Genomic DNA, 19,780 nt, shown 5'->3' with positions numbered 1-19,780 from the left:
AGCTGTCTCTTGCATAACAAGTCTTGCTTCTTCGACTGAATTTCCTCCACTAATCAAATCATCAACATAGAAATCGCGAAGCAGTACGTCGGACCCGACTGGGAATGCGTTCCTTTCATCTACGGCAAGCTGATGCATGGCGCGCACAGACAAAAATGACGCTGGTTTTGTTCCATATGTTACCGTATCAAGCCTGAAAACTTCCAACTCATCATCTGGCGAATTCCTCCATAAAATGCATTGTAGATAGCTGTCCGGCTCAGGTACTTTCACGCAACGATACATTTTGCAAATATCGCCGGTGAGTGCAACTGGATAAGATCGGAAGCGCAATAATATGTCGACTAATTTTGGCTGAATGACGGGACCTGACATTAGAATGTCATTCAACGAATGCCCAGTTGTTGTAGATGCAGATCCATCAAAGACGACGTGAAGCTTGGTAGTTGTGCTATCATCCTTCAGAACGCAGTGATGAGGAAGAAAATATCTGCATAGATGGAATGAATTTAGAGGAACGCGTGACATGTGACCAAGTTCAAGATACTCTTTCAGAAATGCTGAGTATTGAGACTTTATATGCGGCAAACGACTCAATTTCTTCTCCAAATTGAGAAACCGATGTCGCGCTTGCTCATAAGAATCTCCAAGAAGCTCACAACTAAGCTTAACAGGCAGGCGTACTGTATATTGGCCACTAGCCAATCGATTGTAATGCCTCGCAAAATGCGCTTCGCAGTCTGAGTCTTCCTTGCTGAACTTTACAATGGAATCGCTGCAGCGCTCAACTTCCCAAAAGCGACGAACGAGACTGTCCAACTTGATATCAGCACAGGAGTCTGTAATCGGATCCAAAGGCGTCTTTGAAGCTATTAGCACGGAGTTGTGGTTGCGAGCCTCGCCACCTGATACAACCCAACCAAGACGAGTCTTCTGTAACAATGGAAGTCCAGGCATCAACTTGATTTGTCCCACACAGAGCAAATCATAAAACAGGCTAGCTCCGATAAGCAGATCTACTCGTTGCGGCCTATGGAAAGCTGGATCTGCCAGCACTATATTTTGCGGTATGCTCCAATTGCTCGTATTCACATTAGAACTGGGCTGCCTGCCAGTTATATTTGTAGCTACCATAGCCGTTATGCTAGTTGTATATTCAGATGCATGAGCTTGAAGAGTGAGGCAAATGCTGCTGCCATCCATGGCAACATTGGAGTCGCCTACGCCGCATACAGATGCCACCGATTTTGTTCTCTTAAGTTGCAGGAGATTCGCAAATCTGGCTGTAATGAGATGTAGTTGAGAGCCTGAATCTAAAAGTGCACGACAAGGAACAAGCTCGCCAAACCGATTCCTTGCCAGAACCACTGCGGTAGCCAGGAGCACAACATCGCTGTGCCGATCCTTGGATAAGAGAGTAGTGGCTGGTGCTGAGGGCTGAGGGATGGTCTGTACTCTTGATGTTGAAGATTGTTGATGGGGCGGAATTGCTGCCTGCGATGTGCTGGAGTGGCCGAGATGAAGAAGCGTATGATGCTTGACTCCACAGACCCGACAACTGCGCGAGCCACATTGTCGCGACTGATGACCTCCCCTTGAGACAATTCAAACATAAGCCAGCCTTTCGGACCTCATTCAGGCGAAGACTAGGAGACAAGTTTGCGAATCTTGGGCATTTGTAGATTGTGTGCTCAAGATCATTACAAAAATTGCAACTGTGAGTACTGTGGCCGGTTACGAGAAATGCTGATCTACTGGTAGCAACCTTACTGCAAGAATTCATCGGCTTACTTGACGAATAGTTTGTAAGAGCAAATTTCATCGATTCCAAAGTACGGCAACGAAGCTCAAGAAATGAGGAGACTTCTTCATATCTGGGTATCTGAAGAGCCGTCTCTGAGTTGTCCAATTTCTCTTCCCATTTAGCTTGTGAGGCCTCATCAAGCTTCTGTAGCAGTATCTGAGCAATCATGGCACTGGCTATCTGCTCTGTTGTGCCCAGACTACTGAGCGCACGCATATGGACATTGAAGCTGTCAGATAGCTCACGCAGCTTGATTATGGATCCGTTTTCTACTCTTTTGAGACCTAAGATCTTTACGATGTGGGCCTGGAAGATTAAACGTCGGTTATCATATCTCTGCTTTAATAAATTTATGGCAATTGTATAATTATCATTAGAAATTTCCAAAGAGCGAACCGTATCCAACGCTGCGCCATCGAGGCAGGACCGGAGGTGCTGAAGTCTTTCCATATTGCTGATTTCTGGCCGACTTTCAATGATTGTAGAAAACATTGAGTAGAAATCAGCCCAATTAGCATATCCACCGCTGAACGTAGGTAACTTTAATGGCGGCAACGCAGGTGCAGCCTGCAATCTGGGAGCGGATGCGCGAGGAGGGTCACTTGGACGACTAAACGTGGAACTATGATGCACTTGAGCAGTACGACTTTGCACTTCGGACATTATTGTTGACTGCATGACCATTATTAAATCATCAAAGTCAGTGCGCAAATTGCTGGACATCTCAGTAAAGTCGAGCTCCTCTAGACTTTCATGGGCCTTGCTAAAGGAGTGGCTTAGCTTGTCGATATGCTCCAGTAGAACATTTAGAGTGCTGTCACTGTGATCGGCAAGAGCATCTGAATCGACCTTGGATTGTAGCTTTTTTACGCGTTCAAACACCGACTGTACCTTGAGCTTATAAAACCGCACGCGATCTTCGGGAGCAACTGCACTAGCATCTAAATTCGCCATGACGAGTACAGCAAGAGCAACACGATAGAGTTCAAAGTCGTTGGTGCGAGCGCGATTGCAAGAGTAAGTAAATGTATATATAGCGCAGACACAAACTTGGAATAAGTCGTATTTGTCGAGCAGAGTACTTGCAACTTTAATAAACTGGCAAAGAATTATATTATGGTACTCAAATAATATACACGTATGAATTGTTGCACACCGGTACGATTATTATGGACGCGCTCGTATCGCAGCCGTGGTGAAAGAGTGCAATGTCAACGAAGAATAACGGCAAGCATGTAATTACACTGTGCTTATGTAAACTTAATCACTTATAGATTGAAGCTATAGAACACGCAGTCACTAACCATAGACATAGTTCAGAAATTAGTTGATTCTTTATTAGATTGTCAATTGCAGAAGTTTTCGCATGTGTACTACTTTTACGGGCGCCAGTGTATTGCAGACCGAACGAAAGAGTGTCTGGCGAATTGGCAAAGTAACGGCACGCAACTAATCGCTATATACAATGCTTATGTTCACGGGTGTATGTATGTATGTGATGCTGTCAATATATATATGCAAATATGTAAAGAAACGAAAGAGAATCACGTCGGGGTCACCAAATGTTGAGCTATCGAGATTTTTCGAATAGCTTTAAATTATTAAACGATTGAATTTACTTAGTGATTAGTTTATTAGCGATTATTAGAGTTTACAGAGTTTATGTGATAGACGCGAGCAAGCGACTAGTCTGTCGTGCTGTCCGCTACTATCTTTGTAATAGTCAATCTAACACTGCATCTGCTCTAAACAAGAGTTAATTGCATACTAACTACAATGTACGCGAGCCGGCGGATTAAGCTGAGCCGGTGCGTGGGTGAAAGAGACAACGCAAAAGGGAGAGCGTGATCTCCGTTACAAATTCTCTTACATGATAACATATTCTATGAACTGCCGCTCTTAATTACAATGAAGCGATGATTGCTGAGCCCAACAATGATTTATCGAAAAAATAAAGCAAACCTTTACTGCGTATGGTACACACGAGTATGCATGCCAAATTTCAATTCTCTAGCTCTTATAACTTCTGAGATCGACGCACTCATACGGATGGACGGAAAAACGGACAGGGCTATATCGACTCAGCTCGTCGCGCTGATCAAGAATATATATACTTTGTGGGGTCTGCCACGCTTCCTTCTGCCCGTTACATATTTTTTCACAAAACCATTATACCCAGATTTCCCATTTTCAATGGGTTCAGGGTATAAAAAGCAAGGAGAATATTAAAATTAACATGTAGGATGTTTGGAATTTAAAAAAAAAAAAAACGACCAAAATTTTGGAAGGTGTTTGACGTGTGGAAAGGAGTATAATCAAAAGCCCAAAACGTAAATTATCTTGTTTATCATTTTCTATTATAAATTTTTACTTCATTGAATTTAGTAAAATAACTGATTTTTATACTCATTCACGAAAGTGAATCAGTATATTGGTTTTGTGCAATGTCCGTCTTGCTGTCCGTCCGTCTGTCCGTCTGTCCGTCCGTCCGTCTGTCCGTCTGTCCGTATGAACGCAATCTATTTCGGCGCTATTGAAGCTAGAGACTTGAAATTTGGAACACATACTCGTGTATATCTCCGATTTATAAAGTGTTAAAATTTTCCCGATCCGCCCACTAGGGGCGTGGCAAATCGGAAAATGCATTTTCCGATATACCAGAAATCATGTTTGTTGAAGAGCTAGAAAGCTGAAATTTGGTATGTAGGTCTGCGTTGACCACCCAAGATCACGAGCTATGGCGGATATATCTACGCCCATTGGGGGCGTGGCAAATCGGATAAAACAGTATCTCCTAAAGTTGTAAACCTAGAATGCTGAAATTTTGCACGTCAGCTAATGGTATGATTCTATAAAGTCTAAAGATAAATTATAAGTCTACGCCCATTGGGGGCGTGGCAAATCGGACCTGAAGATATAGTGATTTTTTAAATTGTCCTATATTTTGGACACTATTGATGGCAGAGATCTCAAATTTTGTATATATACTCGGACTGATCACCCAAGACCAAAAAGTTTTGTCGGATATATGTCCGCCCACAGGGGGCGTGGCAAACCGCAAAAGTTTATATCTCCTAAAGTATAGTAGCTAGAAGCTTCAAATTTGGATGGTTGAGTTACTGATAGCCTCCTCTATCGATTCCCCAAAAATAATTTTTACGCCTCTTTAGGGGCGTGGCATATCGAAAAATACCCTGTAATTTTCACATTTTTTGAGGGTAAGCATTCAAACTTTGCAGTTAGGGTACCGTTATCTCTTTCTAAAAACTGACCAAAAATGAGGTGTCTACGCCCAGTTGGGACGTGGCAAATCGGAAAAACCTGTATATTCTACAGTATTAGAGCGAAACTTAACTACTAAATTGTTGATGGGATGTGAATGAGTATTCCGCAGTCGGTAACGCCCGACTGCAACGTTCTTACTTGTTTTATATTTTAGATTAACCGAATTTTAAAGAGCTTTAATTGTTTAAAACATCGAATAGGCCAAGTTTTTAAATACTTACAGTTGTTACATATTAAGGACTATCGGGGTACTATCGACGATACAATCGACAAATATCTATGGTTCTGAATTCACAATCACCAACTATCAATAGTTTGGCAACTCTAATAGACACATATACGCACGCACGCATAAATAAGCATGAGCTGCAGAGTGGCTTTACTATGGGAATGTTAAATATTTAATAGCTTGTGGATGGACTTCCTTCATGAAACTTTTAGATTGTGATTGTGTATTATTAAAAGGCGTTCATTTATCACAAGCACAATTCTCTAATATTTTAGATACGCATTTTACAAATATAGTCGAGTTCATCACAAAAAATCGATAAGAAACTTTATCGAAAACCAGTTATAAAATTATATCTCCTACACCTTTATTGCTAGAGTCTCCAAATTTTTTATGTATTATACAATTTAGGTTTTTGATCAAATTTCGTATCGTATGTCCACAAAAAGTTATTAAACAATTAATTGCTTATAGTAAGCGCACACTGCAGCCTATGCGTGTGTATGCATGTTTGTGTCTGTGCGTGTGTGTGTGTGCGTGTTTCGTGTGTAAGCTGAAAGACGCGAAAAATTAATGAAATAGCTATTGGTCCAAGGGTTCAGAAGATCTCGTAGTCGAGCAGTCTCGACAAGAGGTTTCTTACCTGTTTTTAGATAAACTCGATATCCGCGCTATATATACGGACATTTAAAAAAATTTCAAGTCTGTAGCTCTTATATTTTCTGAAATCGACGCGTTCAAACATACAGACAAACGGACAGATACAGATACAGATATAAACGGACAAATACAGACAGACGGACCCTCTAACCTGATATTCTAATCACTCTGCACTTCTTTTCGGCACACATACATACACACTCACGTATTAGAACGCGCTCTGCTAACTGCGCAGTAAGCAGCGACTGCGCTTGGGCTGCGCTGCACTGTGGGCAACATTATAAGAATTTATTTGTTGAATAATTTAATTTCTAGACGTACAATCTCAATGAAACTTTCAGAACATAATCATAATGTATGTACATTCCAAAGCACAAATCTCTAGTACTTGAAATACGCCTTTTACAATGGTGAGAGTGGGGGGTTGGATATAGGGCTGGGGGGTAAATTACAACAAAAACCGAAATTAAAAATTTGGAAGCTCTAGCTCTAAAGGTGTAGAAGATATAATTAAATAACTAGCTTTCGAAAAGGTTTCTGATCGATAATAATCGATAATCGGGAGCAGCTATCAATATATAGAGAAAAACTCGATATGCGCGTGATATACACGGACCTAGAAAAAAATTTCAAGTCTTTAGCTCTTATATCTTCTGAGATCGACGCGTTCAAACATACGGACAAAATAACAAAATTTTTAAGGGGTTTCAAAAATAAATTTTACAGCACTTTCTAGACTGGAGCATGTTTAGTAGTTTGTTTGAAATTTTAGTTCAATTTATGGAAAACTAAGAAAGAACCGTTAACTTTTGCTCTGTGCTAGCCTTTTTGCTTGCATTTTTGTGTATCATAATTATAGCCCACTGTCGCAAATTTGAATTTATTAAGTGCGGAACAGACTTTTGGCTTTACAGACATTGTAATTAAGTAAATTTAGATAGTTTTTAAGAGATGCCGCTTGGAAAACAATTATCTTATTTTGAAAAGGGCCGTATTTTTTAAATTTTGGAAAAAAAAAATAAAAGTGTAATTAAAATTTTTTTGGATAACCCCGAAAAATAAGGATCAAGAAGGCGCACTAAGTGAAAACCGTTACTAATTGCTCCCGATAAACGCAAAATTATTAAGAAAACCAGCAACAGCTCAACCGCTTCTTCAGCTTTGACCTCACATGTGGGCGAATCTATGTCAGCGATGACTGTTTGGCGAGTACTTAAGAGCTCAGGAATCATAAATAGGTCTAAACTGACCAAAGCATCCATGTTGCTAAGTCGCCACAAGGTTGCTCGACTTGGTTTAGCCGAAGGACCGATCTGACATACGCGCGTTTGAATCATCGTCTTTTGGCTTACAGTATATCTAAAAAATTTTACCCTAACAGGTCACATTTTCTGATGGGAAGAAGTTTAACCTGGATGGTCCTGATGATACTTATTAGCATGATTGGAGGAAGGATCCTATGTTTTTTTCAAGGACAGACTTTGGAAGTGGCTCCGTCATGATTTTGGGTCCATTTTTTCCATTTGGTACCTGGGAATTGAAGTTTGTAATAAACCGAATGAACAGTGAAGAGTATATTCAGGCTCTGGATAGTAGTCTCATTCCATATTCAAGGGAATTACGTGAGAAACCAATGGTTTTCCAACAGGATAATGCCAGAATCCATGTGAGCAGACGTACAAAAGAGTGTTTGGAGGAATGTCATGTTGATGTCCTTGACTGGCCAGCATGTTTTTCGGATCTCAACCCGATAAAAATGTCTGGGGTAATCTTGCAATACGTGTGTATGCCAAAAATCGCCAGTTGGAAACAGTTGGATATCTTAAAACGCAAATTCTAAAAGAATGACAAAGTTTCGAAAAGGACCTTTTATTAAATTTAGTGGTTTCAATGAGGAAGAGAATTTTTGAGTTAACTAAGGCAAATGGAGGCCGGACTAAGTATTAACATTAGTTTTTCCATCAATCCGCAACGACTTCGGATTTTTTTTTACAAAAATATGAATATGGGCTATAATTTTGATACAGAAAATGGTGCTGTTTTTCTTTGTTTTTTACTTCTTTTAAAAAAATCATTATTAAATCGTGAATTTTAAGTGAAAAAGTTGTTTGCCATTCATAATTTAAATATTGAACTACTCATTTTTGAAGTTTTCGAGGAAATATGCCATTTGGGAAAAGTTTTCAGCCGATTCGTTTCAGTGGATTAAAAGTGGGCTATAATTATGATAAGCACTGTACTTTGTGGGGTCTGCCACGCCTCCTTCTGCCTGTTACATACTTTTAACAAAACCAGGGTATAATGGTTTTGTTAAAAGTATGTAACAGGCAGAAGGAGGCGTGGCAGATCATTTTCCCATTTCAATGGGTTCAGGGTAAAATCCAAGTTGCAAAATTAAATGAAATTTGTACAAGAATGCACTATCAAACCCTATTTATTCTCTAAAGATGGAAGTACTATTACAACATGTAAGAAAGCTCTAGCCGAGACTGTTTGACTACGAGATCCCCTAAACCCTTGGAGCAATAGATATTTCAATAATTTTTCGCGTCTTTCAGCTTACACAAGAAACACGCACACACACACACACACGCACGTACGCACACACAGGCATACATACACACACACGCATACAGACACAAACGCATACACACACTCACATACACACACACATACACAAACACATACATACACATACACAAACACATACACACACATACACAAACACATACACACACAAGCACCCACGCATAAACACGCATGGGCTGCAGTGTGCGCTTACTATGAGAACTTAATTGCTTAATAACTTTTTTGGATGGACGTACGATCTTCATAAAACTTTCAGATTATGATTATAACATGAATATGCATGTCATTGCCAAAGCACAAGTCTCTAGTATTTGAAATACGCTTTTTACAAAAGTGATGGTGAGGGGGTGAATTTAGAGGTGGGGGTACATTTAAAAAAAAAACGAAATTGTATAAATTGCATATAAGCATACATTAAAAATTTGGAGACTCTAGCAATAAAGGTGTAGAAGATATAATTTTATAATTGGTTTTCGATAAGGTTTTTTATCGATAAAAAATATCGGGATGAGTTATCGATTTTTAATGATAAACTTGATATGCGCGCTGTAATTACGGACATTTTAAACAAAATTTGAAGTCTCTAGCTCTTATATCTCCTGAAATCGACGCGTTCATACATACGGACAGACGGACAGACAGACGGACAGGGCCAAATCGACTCAGCTCGTCGCCCTGATCAAGAATATATATACTTTGTGGGGTCTGCCACGCCTCCTTCTGCCTGTTACATACATTTCAATAAAACCATTATACCCTGATTTCCCATTGAAAATAGGTTCAGGGTATAAAAACTAGCAGCCTATTTTCCCCGAACGATAACTTGCAACATCGATGCTTTTGTCTCGATATTTTTATGAGTACGATGCTTTTCTTTTGATGCCTCTTATGAGTACATGATCGATACTTTGCATTCGATATTATATCCCTAGATGTGGCAAATGTGTTGGTAACGCCCGACTGAAACGTTCTTACCTGATTTTGTATATTATAATTGAATATTTATTTATAGCGTTAAGCTTAGTGACCGGTAACTTATTTCACGCACCTTATATAATTATATATAGTAGTATATATTATATGTATATAGTAGTAAATATAAAGTATATATAAGTAGACTGCTATTCGTATCTTTAATTACCTCTCGCAATCTTCAATTGCCTTATAATCATTCGTAGGAGTTTCAAATGTGATTCTTTCGCGTTTTTTCATTTCTTCATCTACACGACGCATTTCACGTAAAGCAGTTGCCACCTATGAAACATTGATACTATTAATTTAACACGTCGTTTCAGTTATTAATCGGTTTGATAAGAAACATATATTATTATGGTACGGTAGAATGAATATACAGAAAAAAAATTGTACATTTTGTCTGGCGTGTGATACTTAAAAAAAGTAAAAAACCTCGCATAATAAAGGATAAAGGATGGACGCACAGATAATACTAACACTCTTGAGATAATATTATTTTTGGGTCACGATGTAAGAAAAATATTTGAAGTATGATGTAGAAATTCTTTAAATTTGCATTCAGTTTTTAATTCCACTACTGATTGCTCCATTTAATTTGATCATCGAATTATATGGATTAGTTTCGATTATATTATAGATTTTTCATAGACCAGACTTCAATTATTTACGAGCGCTAATAAATGGCTTTTCATTTTAGTTTGATTAGCCTATTATCCGTGTCCGTGGCATTAGTGATTAGTTATTAGATTAACTACTAATGAATTACTAAACATAAAGTTATAAAGAGGTTGCGCAGCCAAAAATGATACATGTACAGTCGGCAAAAAAAAGTTTAGGTACACTCCTTTAATCAACATTCATTATTAAAAATACCCTTTAACTTATATGGCAATTAATGAATTAAGATTAGTTTACAGATAAGAGAGGTATTTATTTATGAAATAGGCAAAACAAAATTTGTTTGCTTCATGTGTGACCTTTTTATGCACCAAAAAAGGGTTAAACTACCTAAATGCAGGCCAAAAACGTTTAGGTACAATTCGTCTGACCCTTTTACAGTTAGGTAAATTTTCTTCTTTTCTTTTCTTCGAGTCACATACTTGAGTTATTATGAATTGCAATTTCATTTGTGTCATTTTTGCGAGAGTAATTGGCCAATAAGGGTCCAGGGAAGCAAATCCCACTAGAAGCGCGTCTAATAAATCTCTACTTAGAAGGGAAAGGAGTACGCGAAATTGGCCGAAAGATTGGGCGATCCCCTTACAGTGTGCAAAATATAATAATATCCTACGGAAAAACGGCAACACTTGAAGTTCAACCAAGATCAGGCCGTCCTGAAAAATTGAGTGTCAATGATAAACGCATCCCCAAACTGTGCGAAATGTGCTCCACAAGGAGGAGCACAATTCCCGAACTTCGCGCAAGAAACCTTTGATTTCCGACGCCAATAAAAAAAAGTCTAGAATTTGCTCAGAAGCAGTTTCAGTAATTTGAGGTGACGAATCCAAATTTAACCTTCTTAGGTCAGATGGGGCTCAAAAAGTATGGAGAAAACGCAATACTGCTCTACAACTAAAAAATTTAACTACAACTGTGAAGCATAGAGGCGGAAAAGCGATGGTCTGGGATAAACATTACTATTTGAGAGTATTGAAAGATAATCTCAAGGAGAGCGCGACTCATCTCCAGTTATGTGACGGCCATTATTATTTTCAACAAGCATATGACCCGAAACACACCTCTTATCTTGTGAGGGAGTGGCTTTTATATAACACAAATCAGTCATATGCCCCGCCACTATCTCCTGACTTCGATCCAATTGAGCACATTTGGAATTCACTAGATAAAAGGATCCGGAAATATTAAATATCCTCAATAGATTCCCCAAAGTCAGTTTTGAGGTCCGAGTGGGTTAAAATTACCGAAAATCACACCAAACGCTTAGTGCGAAGTATGCGTCGTCGACTGTTTGCAGTAATTGCTGCCAAAGGCGGTCTTACTAAATATTAATACATATTTTTAGATAGTTTTTTATAAGTGTACCCAAACTTTTTTGGCACGTTTTTCATGTTTTTTTTTTTTTACATATTATTTAGCCTAATTCAACTGTTTTTTATTGGAATAAGTTAATGGTAAGGTTTTTATGTGGCCAAATATATAATTTAAAAGGTCGCATCAACACTTTTGTTTATTTCGTTTCGTTTAACCACTTTTTAATACTGTTAAGTTGAAAAACCGTTGTGTACCTAAACTTATTTTTCGACAAGCTGCAGAAGTTGAAGAAAATAAAAATGATAGGCAATGCTTCGATCAACCTATATTAATAGTAAGTTTAAAGCTTTTAAGTTGTATTTTCTTACCTCTCTTGCAAATACACCACGTAATCGACTTTGTATTATTATTACGCTTCGACGTATTCTTAAAAATTTAATTCGCAATTTCCAACCCCTATACGCGTGCTGTATAATAAGTATAGATTTCTTTACATGCATATAATACTTATTGTTTAAGTAACGTCTCCAGTTTTTCTGTATAATTATTGAGTTGGCACATCTTATCCTTTTTCTTTCATCCTCCAACGGCTCAATTGCAGAGCTTCTTAAAAATATTTTTGTTTTGCCAATTTGCCACTCAGTTTCAGGGACTTTAAGCTCTTTTAATACAAGCAGTATGTCATTAAGGCTATTTGAAAATGTTTTATTTCTTATCACACATTTATATTTTGATATGAATTCTGAGAAAGTCAGATGAATTGGAAAGCCTTCGCGTCTAATTCGAATTATATCCAAAATTCCAAGGTACCTCAATTGATCGAGAACTAAGGACTCATTGTATATATTTGCTTGTTTAAGAGAATTTGGTTTTATACATCGAATATACCTGTACAAAATTGTTTAAAGTAATTATTAAAGATTATTTCAATACAAAGCCTTCCAAATTTTTAACTCTAATATTATAAAAGTATTATAAATATTTTGAAAATTCTAAATAAGAAGGCACTTGTCGAGACTTCTGGACTAGGAGATCCCTTGAACCCTCCAAGCAGATATTCTAATCATTCTGCACTTCTTTTATGCATACATACATATAAATATTACGCACATATAAACACGAGCTCTGATAACTGCGCAGCTAGCAGCATCTGCGCTTGGGCTGCAATGTGAGCAACATTAAGACTTTTTGGTGAATCTCTTATATAGCTCTTATATCTTCTGAGATCCCGACGTTGAGACGTACGGTCGGGGGGTCTGCCACGCCTCCTTCTGCCTGTTACATACATTTCATTTTTCTTGTGGATGTACTTTTTTCATGAAACTTTCTGATTATGATTAAACCATGGATATGCATGCATTTGGTGAGGGGGTGAATAACGGGATGATATCGATTCTTTAAGATAATCTCGATAAACGCGCTATAAATATATAAAAAATACCCCCATCGGGTCGGTGTTACTATTGAAATTATATCCTGTACTTTGATTAGGCTTTTTATACCCTCAACCAATTTTCAATGGAAAATCAGGGTATAATGGTTTTGATAAATGTATGTAACAGGCAGAAGGAGGCGTGGCAGACGCCATAAAGTATATATATTCTTGATCAGGGCGACGAGCTGAGTCGATTTAGCCCTGTCCGTCCGTCCGTCTGTCCGTATGTTTGAACGCGTCGATCTCAGAGAGCTAGAGACTTGAAAATATTTTTCCTAGGTCCGTGTATATCACGCGCATATCGAGTTTTGCTTTAAATATCGATAGCTTGCCCCGTTTTGTTATCGATTAAAAACATGATCGAAAACCAGTAATAAATTTATATCTGCTACATCTTTAAAGTTAGACTCTCCAAATTTTATATGTATACCTATATGCATTTTATACACTTTCGGTTTTTGTCAAAATTTGCCCCCCACCTAAAATTCAACTCCTCACCCTCACTTTTGTAAAAGGCGTATTTCAAATACTAGGGACTTGTGCTTTGGCAAATACATTCATATCTATGTTATATTTATAATTTGAAAGTTTCATGAAGATAGTCCATCCACAAGAAAATTATTAAACAATTAAGTTCCCATAGTAAGCCAACACTGTAGCCAATGCGTGTTTATGCGTGCGTACGTATGTCTGTGTGTGTGCGTGTATGTGTGCGTGTGTGCGTGCATATGCGAATAATTATTGAAATATCAGTTGCTCGAACGGTTCAGGGGATCTCGTAGTCGAGCAGTCTCGACTAGACATTTCTTACTTGTTTAATTTGACAATTAAATATAATTTTGTTTTAAATATCTGAATCAATATTTCTTATTAGTTTTGTCTATACACATTAATTAATACTGATATAAACTTACCATAGTTTTGTATTCTGGAGTACGTCGATCAAAGACTGTAATTGTTGACGAAATTGATCGCTGACTGTAGATTTGGATTTACTTGTACCCCGTTGGTTGGTTGAAACGTTAGGTATTAAATTAGAGCACGATTGATCCTTTATATGATGAAATAAAATTACGGTTGTTGTGACGCCACGAGAAAAATAATCTCAATTAACTATTTAGTTTCCTATATAGTAGTATGTTAGGTATTGTTGCCAGGATTTCGAACTAGGAGATTATCTGAGGACCGATTCGATTTTAAATATACGCAAGACATTTAACACTAACTAATAAAATTTTTGCCTTTGCAAGTAATCTAAAACCTTCAATATGAAATAGCATATTTATATTAAATAAAATAAATCTGAGCATCATGAGAATTCAAACCTGATGATTAAATGGGTATATGCTCAACGCTTGCTTGAAAATGGCTACAATAGTAATTTTTGAACACACTGGTATGTGCCGGCAATAATGCTCCCATGGAGAGAAGAGAGAAAATTACCAACTATCATTATCTGTGTGCATTGTGAGCCATATTGAACTATTAAAAACTTCATCTAGAACAGAATTACACTATTACAAATGGTGTATCTTATTCGCATGACGATCGAGGAGAAAGACCCAAATACCGATAATATACCAACATGACACTGATGTTGGTATATTACCGGTTTGATGCCATTAATGCCGAGACCAGAACAACTGAGAGCGAGACAGCCAACAGGCTCTTCAATACCAGAAGCTGATTGCCTTGCCTAACAATCAATGTACCGTATCAGGGCTATTTTAAATAGCTGAGTATCTAAAATAGTATCTTTTAAAATTCAATTTAAAAGCCTTCAGACTCGACTAAATTATCGCTAAATTGAAAATCGCGATAAATCGAAACAAAAATTCTATACCTTTGAAAGAAATTCGTTCTCAATAATACTAAATAATTTGAATTTCTGTGTAAATCTAAAAAAAACTGATGACCCTTACAATTTGGAATTATCGGGATTCTTCTGTAATATTCTTTTAAAGAAACTTGTCTCCTACGATCAATATCAGTTTTAACTTCATCGATCGACGCGTTCAGACATATAGATAAATCACTATATTGATATTGAGATCTTGAAGCTGACGGGTAATCGCTTTGTTAGTTATCTTTCTTTTTACTTGAATACATAGAACATGAATAACAACATATGCAATACGTTGATTATGGGAATTGGTGTATCTCCTAGTTGGGTATTTCCGACTTTAGCTTTATTTTGAAAAGTCCTTGAACGACATTTGCCGTTTTATTAAAAAAAAAAAACAACTTACCTGGCTTTTAGCAAGATCGCAAAGAAATGTGTGTTCACTGCGGCTCATATAATCAAAAAGAACATCTTGTTGCATATCTCGATTTTTATCAACAAATCCCTCTACTGAATAAATTACTTTTCCTGCGTAGTGTCTAATACCAAACTCTGTTTCCCAATGACGACGATCTAAACCCTTTATGTACATAGGATTGTATTCGAATTCCGCATGCAGATTATTCAAGTACGCTGAATCCGATCCCTTGGGCATGTGACATTGTTCAGTGAGAAGTTTGAATATGCACCGGGGAGGTTTTTCTATAAGCTCCAAGCATAATGAGTTATCTGTAAACTCAACGTGAGTATAATTTATATCTTCTTGCTTATACTAAAAAGAGATTTAGATTTTAGTTACAATATTATCAGAATAATAGTAGTATATGCAATACGAAAAATTAAAAATTCTTTCATAATTGAGAACCAATTGATGAAAAAAATAATTGAATATTATAATATTATATATTTCTTGTATACTTACTATTGAAAGTTCCAACGCAAAGACGTAATGATTAAAGAATTTGTGCAACTTTTCATTCGTATAGTTAATACAAAGTTGTTCGAATGAATTCCTTGTAAAATTCTCGAAACCGAAAATATCAAGAACTCCTAGAAATTGATTAAAATCTTTTCCAGGACTTGTGCATATGTTTATTTTATTTACAAGCCAAGTAAAAGTTTTAGAGTACAAGGCTCTAGCCATCGCATGTCGATTTTCTCTAGCCTTTAATGAAAGAAAAAATTATGGTTTCAATGAGTTCTACTTTTATCAAATTAAAAAAATTAAAACAAGTAAGAAAGTCGAGACTGCCCGACTACGTGATCCCTGGAACCCTTCGATTAATTGATATTTCAATAATTCTTCGTGTCTTTCTACCTACACAAGAAACAAAACATGCACATGCAGACATACGCACGCATGGGCTGTGGTATTGGCTTACAATGGGAACTTAATTATAACTTTTCGGGAGGATGTACTTACTTCATGAAACTTTTAGATTGTGATTATATATTGAAATCATGGCTTGCAAATAACTGACAAGTTGCAAATTGCACAACCAAATGCACTTGTGCATGGGAATAACGATAATGACCAGATCAGCATAATCATGCAGAAATATTTAAAAAGAGATCAGATTACCGAAGTATAAACAACGGAAGCGGCGGCGACGCTTAGTTAGCAACAACAAATGTAAGCAAAACTGGCATTTGCAAATGCCAAAGAAAAGTTACAATAAATATAAGCGAAACGGGCATTTGTATATGTAAAAAAAAACATTACATGCAGTTTTAAGATTCATTCCGAACAGAACGGAAGGCTTTATCATCAATAAAGCAAAATTATAATATCAGAATATATTAAGTGTTTTTATTCACTCAACATATAAAAATATCTAAAGACATTTTGTTTCAGCGATTTACAGCTTTTATTGTGCTTGTGTATCAAAAGATATATAAATAAAACCATAATTCGCGCATATATAGTTTTTCTCTATATATCGATAACTACTCCCGATATTTTACTATCGATCAAAAACCTTATCGAAAGCTAGTTATTTAATTATATCTCCTACACCTTTAGAGCTAGAGCTTCCAAATTTAAAATGTGTATTTTATATCATTTAGATTTTTGTTGTAATTTACCTCCATCCCTATATCCACCCCCTCACCCTCACCTTTGTAAAAGGCGTATTTCAAGTACTAGAGACTTGTGCTTGGCAAGTGCACGCAAATTACTGATATAATTACGATCTGAAGATCGTATGTCCACAAGAAAAATTATTAAACAATTCCCATAGTTCCCATAGTAAGCGCACACTGCAAATACATGCATAACAGTTAGTAAACAATTAAGTTCTCATAGTAAGCGCATACTGCAGCCCTTGCATGTTTATGCTTGGGTGCTTGTGTGTGTATGTGTGAGTGTATGTGTCTGTGTATGTTTGTTAGTATGTGTGCGTGCGTGTGTGTGTGTTTGTATGTGTGTGAAATAGCTATTGCTCGAAGGGTTCAGGGGATCTCGTAGTCGAACACAATCGACTAAAGCTTTCTTACTTGTTCATTTGAAATTTTGTGATCTTGCTGACTCGATATTGTCGATTTCAGCCTTGAACTTATTGCCTATTTCGTCATATAATATCTTGGCATAACACCTATAATGGATAGAATAATATCCAACATACAAAACAATTATGATTTAATATGTAACTAAAGCCAGCCTTAAATGCACCCGTGTGGTCGCGGGGCTTTAGAATAATACCACAGTGAGAGAACGCTTGTCGTAAAAGGCGACTAAGAATCTCATCTGGCCAAGACCAAAATTTTATAAAAGACTTGAAGTCACTACCAGGCAAGTAAACAGAAAAATTCCTGCAGGATATGTTCAAGAAGATTTGCCTATGCAATCTCTTAACAAACGCTTCTGAGCCCAAAGGCTTGCATGACAAGCCGGTGTATATATAATCAGCCAACACAGGAGGCACCGTGCAAAAGATCTTTGAACTAGTTTCAACAGACTCTTTTTAATAATAAGGGCAATAACATATTTTAGAGTAGCGCTACTCAAGCCGGTGACCCTAATAATAGTTAATAACGATCGAGAAGCGATACTGTTTACATACAATGCTAATTCTACTGTTTGAAATTGCAAATAAAAGTGCAAGAACTGTTACCTTTATATAAAAAAAATTTTTTTTTCTGAAGTACGGTGCAATGAAGACGTTCATTACGGACATGGAAACAGATGAAGACATACAATCGGTTTGATCAACCAAATTTTTGGCCCTGAATCCAGGACTTTAGTGATCGGGCGGTCTGAATTGGAGCATTATCATGCTGGAAAATCTAATGCCAGTTTTCAGACAGGTTATAGAAATGCAGAACAGCAGTTTTAAACACGATGTTATAGTCCTATGCGTTCATGCGTGATGTCAAAAATTGAAGCTTGCAAGTGCTTTAGTAAGATATTGATACCTACACCAATGCCACACCACCTCCCCGCCGCAGCGGCGGAAACCGTTCTAAATAATGTTCATCTATGGTGTGTCATGGATATAATAATTATAGCCATCAGTTTCTTCCAAATTCAATTTTTCTCATCAGAAAAGACAACATGCTGCCATTGGATAGACCACGTCATGTTCGCCCGGCCAAAATTAATGCGTATTTCTTTTCTCAGCTTATCGACTGGTGTCTTTTTATACCCTGAACGCATTGAAAATGGGAAATCAGGGTATAATGGTTTTGTGAAAAAGTATGTAACGGGCAGAAGGAGGCGTGGCAGACCCCACAAAGTATATATATTCTTGATCAGCGCGATGAGCTGAGTCGATATAGCCCTGTCCGTCTGTCCGTCCGTCCGTCCGTATGAGTGCGTCGATCTCAGAAGTTATAAGAGCTAGAGAGCTGCAATTTGGCATGCATACTCGTGTGTACCATACGCAGTTCGAGTTTTCTTTATTTCTTCGATAAATCATCCGATAACTTTTTTATCGAGAATAATCGAAAAATTGATTTTTTTTTTTTAGCCTAATTTGAACACTTTTAGACCTGGAGTCTTCAAATTTGCGTTGTATATAAAGTTAATGGATACAAAGATTTTGTAATTTACAGATTTTGGCTACCACGCCCCCTTCTCCCCCAATTTGTAAGAAAAGCATTTCAAGTACTAGCGACTTGTGCTTTGGAATGTACATACATATTCACCATATGATCACGTTTTGAAAGTTTCATTAAGATCATATGTCTACAAAAGAAATTATTCAACAAATAAATTCTCATAATATTGCCCACATTGCAGCGCAGCCCAAGCGTAGTCGCTGCTTACTGCGCAGTTAGCAGAGTGCAGGCTTATGCGTGCGTGTGGATGCATGTGTATGTATGTGTGCATAAAAGAAGTGCAGAATGATTAGAATATCAGCTTAGAGGGTTCAGGGTATCTCCTAGTCGAGCAGTCTCGACTGGAGGTTTCTTACTTGTTTTACATTCTGTTTCTTTAAGTAATTAACTTTCTTAATTGCTCTTTGGACCGTTGATAAGCTCGTCTTAACACTGATTTTAACTTTAATCTTGGTGGTCGATTCGTGGGAATTCGAAGCTTCTCGAACTAATGCTCTTCTATTTCCTTCTGAAATCACTTGATTATTGCCGCTTATATAATTTTTTCCATAGTTTTCCCTATTTGTAAGAAAATTGCCACTTAGTTTTCGGTTTTTTCCTGTTTTTTCAGCAATTTTATGGTTGCATAGTCCAGATTTAAGGTATGCCTCAATCTTTGATTTTCAACCAAACAAAAAACTGTTTCTTTACCCATACTATAAATATATTGAATACTTTGAGCTTCACAAAAAATTTGGTGAGTGTAATTGCCAAAATAAGAAAGATAAATACAATTGCATTTGGGGGCGCTAATCTGATGACGCAAAATAAGTGCACACATTTTTTGCGAATATAGAGAAGAAAATTAAACATAACGGGGTCTCACTCACGCTTTTTTTTTTTTGATATGAGAGACATCTCATATGATGA

General features: G+C 37.1%; 1 protein-coding gene across 7 annotated transcripts in view; it reads right to left on the bottom strand.

Moving 5' to 3' along the window:
- Window positions 1–19,780, bottom strand: part of LOC26527348 (unconventional myosin-VIIa) — a 146,950-nt gene that overhangs the window by 80,515 nt on the left and 46,655 nt on the right. For 6 of the 7 annotated variants that reach the window (XM_044007793.1, XM_044007792.1, XM_044007794.1 and 3 more), the window contains 5 exons: window positions 15,735–15,977; window positions 15,219–15,584; window positions 13,884–14,020; window positions 11,903–12,422; window positions 9,709–9,821 (listed from right to left, as the gene is read on the bottom strand). In XM_044007793.1, the coding sequence (XP_043863728.1) occupies window positions 9,709–9,821; window positions 11,903–12,422; window positions 13,884–14,020; window positions 15,219–15,584; window positions 15,735–15,977 (1,379 nt within the window). The remainder of the gene's footprint in view (window positions 1–9,708; window positions 9,822–11,902; window positions 12,423–13,883; window positions 14,021–15,218; window positions 15,585–15,734; window positions 15,978–19,780) is intronic. The other variant, XM_044007799.1, reaches the window with a different exon arrangement.

This window comes from Drosophila mojavensis, unplaced genomic scaffold (assembly GCF_018153725.1).
Source record: "Drosophila mojavensis isolate 15081-1352.22 unplaced genomic scaffold, ASM1815372v1 contig_19, whole genome shotgun sequence".
Classification (NCBI taxonomy): Eukaryota; Metazoa; Arthropoda; class Insecta; order Diptera; family Drosophilidae; genus Drosophila; species Drosophila mojavensis.
Note: the sequence above shows the minus strand (reverse complement) of the source record. Positions and strands in the feature narration are given on the sequence as shown.